Below are 6392 nucleotides of genomic sequence, written 5' to 3'. Positions count from 1 at the left end.
ATAGCTTCAAAATCTATTATTACTTTCCAATTTTCCAAGAACGCGTGCCAGCAGCTGCAAAAACAAACATCATCCCTAGACTGAGAGAAAAGAGTGTCCAACTCATAGCCTGAGGTTTTTTTCCTTTCAGAGAACTTGTGCAGCGAACCACATCCCTGTCTGAATGCCACAGATGACCGCTGATACACAAAGATGTCTGTTTGGGGTTAATTTAGCAAAACAGGGATGCAGGGCAGCATGGGAGATTCTGACAGCCTTGATCCAGGTGTCTTTTGATAGCTGACATGGCACTGACATAGATAAATTAGATAAATTGTTCACACCAGGAGCATGCTTTAAGCAAATAAACAAGGCCCATGTGTTCACAAAGTTATTGTTTTCAAACAGGTTTCCCAGACTTTCCCTCTGTTTGTCGTTGGTTGGCCAAAGAGTCCAGCACCGAACACATGATATGTAAGGTAAGTTAGTTATTAAATATGCATCATTACATTTTAGCAGTCTACTTTTTTGTTTTCTTCATAAAAACACTAATCTTTCGGCTTTTCAGTGAAAACAACAGTTTTTTTCTGGCTGAGGAGTGAAAACAAAGCAGTTTAAACTGCATGCAGAAACATGTGTAGTTAAAGTAGTTTGTCCTACCTGGTTCAGAGCTGGGTTACGTCTGACAACTAAGCGAACGCACATTCGTGCTCATCTCTGCAGGGGTGTGCATGTGTGTGTGTGTGTGTGTGTGTGTGTTGCAGCAGCAGATGTCTGTTGACTCCTGATAGCGTGTGTTCCTCCAGCAGCCAGAAATGACACCTGATTCTGAGTAGCTGTTTGTACAGAGCAAAAAGCAAAGTGACTGAACGTTTCGAATCTGACTAGCTTTCTTTTCTATCCAGTACTGAGCCGGTCTTACAATGTTTCCTCATCGGCTTTAACTTCTCTCTCTCTCTCTTTCTCTCTAGCTCCTTTTCTCCTCCCATTTTTGTTGACTGGAGTCTCCCACACATTCCCTTGTCATTTCTCTCCTCAGTCACACCAGGCAGGAAACACATCAAAACTGTAAATTCATAATTCTTCCACATTTCCTTGGCTGCTCGGCACATTTGGCAGTGTGGCATGACTGAAAAACTTGGACCTGTTTCTGTGCAAACTGTACAAGTCCATTAAATATCCTGCATATGCTTGTAAGACACTTGGCCAAGACTCCCAATGGCTCATCTGAGTTAAACTATACTTTACTTATACCTTTTTATGGGGCAATGAGGTCTGTATACTGGCAAATAGTTTGTTGTACATTTTGTGAATTCTCCTCCAAGACTAAAGTTCAAGATCACATTTTTTAAATGATGCTTTAAAAAGTGTATGTAATACAAGTGTCATAAAAGTGATGGTGGGGCAAGTTGTCACATATGCTTTACAACATCGTTTAAAAGTTTGGGGTTGTTAATTTGTTGTGAATGAAGTATCTTCTGCTCATGCAAGGCTGCATTTATTTGTTTACAAATACTGTAAAAACGGTAATATTGTGAAATATTATTACAGTTTAACTTAACTGATTTCTCTTTGAATATATTTTAAAAAGTAATTTATTCCTATGATGGCAAAGCTGAATTTTCAGAAATATTTCATATTATTAACAATGTTGAAAACAAATGTGCTGCTTTATATTTTTGCTAATTTATATTTTTGTACTTTATATAAACTGTGATATGTTTTTTTTTTTAAGATTCTTGGATGAACAGAATGTTCAGAAGAACAGCATTTATTTGAAACAGATATATTTGTCACTTTTGATGCAACACTGTTTAATTTTCTTTTTTTTCTTTTACAGAAGTTGCTCTTTCGTTAATTGTTTTTAAATTTGTTTGAATGTTTACCATATGTATGTATATTTTTGCAGAAGGCAGACTAGACATAATTTCATACATAAAATTTTGTGGAAAATGGCTTTTATACTTTAAGATGTGTGTGTGTGTCTGTGTCTGTGTCTGTGTCTGTGTCTGTGTGTGTGTGTGTGTGTGTGTGTGTGTGTGTGTGTGTGTGTGTGTGTGTGTGTGAAATCATGCTGTTATGCAGGTCACAAAAGGTGGAATTGAGTTCAGTTAGCTGTATATCTCCCCCTAGACAGTAATGGTGGAAATATTCAGTTTTTTAAGCATTCAAGACCTTAAAAATTGTTCATAGAAAGTGACATTAAAAACCTGCCTTGAGAAATATTCACTGGAGTAAATGTTACAACTAACTCCACTTGCTAAAATTATGCCACATCTGCCCCCTGCTGGTTTTACATCACTATCACACCTGTGTCTGGTTTCAGCTGTTTTAAAGTGGTTGAATATGAGGTTTAGACTTGAGAGCACAAAGAAAGAAAGAGAAAGTGTGGTTAGTATGGCTAGATGGACTGTAGGAGTGTTTATGGTTTGAATATTCTTGAAGCAATGAACTACTTAAACTACTGCCAGTGACACTCTGGGCTCAGAGCCAGTGAAGGAGCAGAAGGGGAGAAAAGGAGAGGCAGAGAGCTTTAGGGATCTGTAATGTGCTCCTGATCATTTCCTTCATGTATGTCTTCTTACCTTCACATTCTCAACCTCTTTACCACTGGAAAAATATGCATATAAACATGAACAGAGCTTATTAGCCCCAAAAGTATTTTGGACCTTTAAGTCACATAAAAAAAGAAAAAGAAAAAAAAGAATCCTTTTGCACCCAAATGCTGCAGGATGTTTTCTCTTCATTAACTCTTGTCAGCTGGTGTTTTGGTGATTTTTAGTGGATGAAGTCAGTTCTCCAGGTACACACACTGACACACACACATTACTCCATAATATAAAACCAAACACATATTTTTGCTAGAAAAGTGTGTCAGTAAAATAAAATAAAAATAGACAAAACAGCAGGCTACCAAGGAATGATTTAAACATTTAAATTAACAATAGTAATTAATATAATGATTATATCAATCAATAATAATATTTATGTTCTATTAATTATCATATATTAATTGTTATATAAATTTTGCTTGGGTTAATTTTAAAAGTCAACAAAAGGTTTTATTGCTAGACCTGATCAGAGGACATTAAACAACAGAGTAAAATTATTATTGTTGTTGTTTTTAAGTTGTAATTAAACAATTGGATTATTTAAGTACATTTTACAAAACTATATAAAAAAGATATCTTTCTTCTTAAAAAAATTCACATTTATTTCAATGTGTTTCTTGTCGCTTCTTTGTAATAAATTGTGACATTTACAAGCAATTTCTATGTAAATATTGTTTCTATACCATTTTTTTCAGTGTAACTTATTGTTCTTTCTTCCTTTCTTTTTTTTCTTTCTTTCTTTCCATCCCTTCAAGTCAGTTTAGCACATGTGCAGGGATGGAGCAGATGGTTTGGAAATGAGCTGCTGTGAGGAATCTCAATCAGTGTGTAGTGAGACACAGTGTGCAGGTGAACACACGAGGGGGACATCCTCTCTCTGCAGCAATGAATCAACAGCTCCCTTTACAAACAGACTCAACAGAGGCATTCCCTATATTTGCCCCTGATATTACAAACATACATCTATGCTAATCTGTCAGTGGAAGTGAAGGATTCCTTTAAAGGAGGTAATGTATTGTTTAAAGATAAAATTCTGCCATTTTATTTCTGCCGGACTGAACACTTGAGACACTTATATGCTTCAGATGGATTGTCCTCGACTATTGCCTGCTGTGTTTTATGCAGTATGCTATCTATAATTGTTTAAAAATATCATGTGAACTCCTTCACATTCTTTTTATTCAGTTAATCCTTTATTTTTTAGCATTTTTTGTGTAAAAAAATTGTCTGATAATTATTTTTGTAGTGTGATAATATCAAGGAAGAAACTATGAGGTCAAGATTGTGATGCAGTATTCACAAAGTGTGCTCCGTTGCATTATGCACTTAGTTGTGATATATGCACATTCTGTAGTTCGCATTTGCCAACCATAAAAATATCAATTGCATGTAAAAAAACAACAAAAAAAATATCATATTATTAATTATGAATTAACAACTACTGAGACCGAAGGTCTCTTTACAGTGCGCTCCTGAAGAGTTTTATAAATAAGGTTATTTGGCTCAGCAGTCCACATGTAACTCAGCCCCAGCAAGAACATTATTACAGACCAAAACAACTGCCAAAAAACCTTTAGAGGAATATGCCAAACTCCATCATCTTCTGGAAAGTTTTACAAAGTTGCAAACTTTAGAAATTTAAATTCCATGTTGATGTTTATGAAATGGGGATTTATCTGGAATAACGTTATATTCTGACAGCATCCGTTTGTGCCAGGTTTAATGCTCATCAACTACTGGACTGACTCTAACATCCCCTCAACTTTAAGAGATAATCCATGTGATTTTTAGTACTGGTGTGTTTTTGACATGTAAATCTTCAGGAGGCTAGACTAAAGGTAAAATGTTCTATTACATGCAAAAACTGCAAACAAATATACACTATGTTCAAACGTTTGTGTCAGTAAGAAATGAATCTATATAAGTATCTTTTACTTACCAGTTTATTTGATCAGATTACAATAAAAACAGTAACATTGAGAAATATCATTAGAATTTAAAACACATTTTCTTTTTGAATACAATTTAAAATATAAATATTCCTGATACAAAGCTGCATTTTCAGCATCATGACTCCAGTCTTCAGTGTCACACAATGCTTCAGAAATCATTCTAATATACTGATTTGCTGCTCAATTAACATTTCTTCAGTGTTATGCATAATATGTTTGCAGAAACCATGATACATTTTGTTTCTAAATAAATTTAGTTTAAAATAGATAATACATAAATGTTTGTAGCTACTGTTGTTTGTTAAATATTTATTGTAAACATGGCATTTTTCTTATTCCTTCGAAAATAAATTAAATAAATAAAATACTATGGTTTTACCATCACTTACAAAAAGGTATCGAGAAGTATCGTGGTTCTAACAGGGTTTTGTACACGGTGTTTCACGTTATTACAAAGCAAGTACCAGTCTTGCTATTTACTGTACATGTACTTAAATTCTGTGACAACTGACCATGGTGTCATGTCTAAACAATGGTATCAAGGTATTACCACGGTACTTTTTGGTTAGTGCAAGACAAGTACGCCCCATTTACAGCAATGGCATATCCTAGACTGTTTTATCCACAACGTTAATTTCTGTACAAGTCAAACACAGCTTCGCATTACACAAAACAGCTTCAGGAAACCCAAAACATCACAAGGACATATGCAGCTTCACCCACACGCTTTATTATAACCCCTGCTATTCTCACATCCGGGATATGGACGTGGAATGTTACTTTTTTTTTTCTTCTCTCACAGGCGCCGTAATGATGGAGTAAAAAGCATCACGATTGGTGGATGCGGACAGAAGAAACATAAAACCCCAGAGCGTATCTATTGCACTCCGGACGCAACGCGACAAACGCGAATGAATCCAGCGCGTGCTTTCGGTCATCAGTGAAGAACTGAAATAGAAAAAAAACTCTTGAACTACAGCGAAAACATCCACAGCCACACAAGAGGCTAAAAGTACACAATGGTCGCTGGCGATATGTGTCTCTCAGACAAGCTTAGCGCAACGTCGCTTGCGTGACAGCTCGCTGGCCAATAGGAACCTCCAGCGGCCCAGCTGCGCTCAGACGCGTCCAATGGCGAACGGCAGAATACGGGCCTAAACGCAAGTTAGGCTGTTGTTGCAGGCGGCCAGCGCTAAACTTCACCAAATAATAGCTGTTTGTATTTTGGCTGCCGCAGTAGCCATTTTAGGTAAGCACATCTTTAAACTTTTTAATTTTAACGCGTCGGGCGCAAAACCGCATGGAGTAGGTGGCGCGCGGACGCGTCAACTCTCACATCCCCTCATGAATGAACTGCTCTTGTGCGTTAGGATTAAAGAAATTGCTCTGAGTTTTTTTTCCCTTCCCCGACTCCCACCCCCTCTAATTTTTTATGCATTTTTCTAAACTGTCATGGCGTTTAGTGTCCTTGGAAATAAATGCGGAGAGAGGAACGCGTAGGTTTTTATGCTAACTGATGTCCGGAGCCGGTGTGTCCAGGTAGGTGAGGTCGCGTTTGAGGGTTCCTCCGCGGAGTTTGAGCGGCTCTTCACGCGTGTAACGCCTGAAATATAGAGCACCGTTGCCGTGACATTACAGTTAGCACGCTGGCTAGCGCCCTACATGGGCTAATATATATGGGACACGATGTTAGGCTTTTTATAAGAGTGTTTTATGAGGCAAGTTTGGCATCTGTTGAGGCACACAGCATCCCATGCCTGCTATCAAGTACTAGGATCAATGTAACTTCCAGCACTCATGTGCTTTACATCCACTCCTGGTTTGTGTTATATCCCTGTTGAAATTAACG

The 6392-nt window shown here is 37.1% G+C and overlaps 1 protein-coding gene across 3 annotated transcripts in view; it reads left to right on the top strand.

Annotated features, from left to right (window-relative positions):
- Nucleotides 1–5341: 5341 nt before the first annotated feature.
- Nucleotides 5342–6392, top strand: part of LOC128015958 (chromodomain-helicase-DNA-binding protein 6) — a 37617-nt gene continuing 36566 nt past the window's right edge. Inside the window, exon 1 of one of the 3 annotated variants that reach the window (XM_052600233.1) lies at nt 5342–5792. Coding sequence is in view for 1 of the 3 variants with exons in the window: in XM_052600230.1 (XP_052456190.1) it covers nt 6060–6082 (23 nt within the window). In the remaining 2 variants the exon portion in view is untranslated. Of the gene's footprint in view, nt 5793–5818; nt 6083–6392 lie in introns of those variants that run through there. The other 2 variants (XM_052600232.1, XM_052600230.1) reach the window with 2 other exon arrangements.

Source organism: Carassius gibelio, chromosome A6, assembly GCF_023724105.1.
Source record: "Carassius gibelio isolate Cgi1373 ecotype wild population from Czech Republic chromosome A6, carGib1.2-hapl.c, whole genome shotgun sequence".
Taxonomy (NCBI): Eukaryota; Metazoa; Chordata; class Actinopteri; order Cypriniformes; family Cyprinidae; genus Carassius; species Carassius gibelio.
Note: the sequence above shows the minus strand (reverse complement) of the source record. Positions and strands in the feature narration are given on the sequence as shown.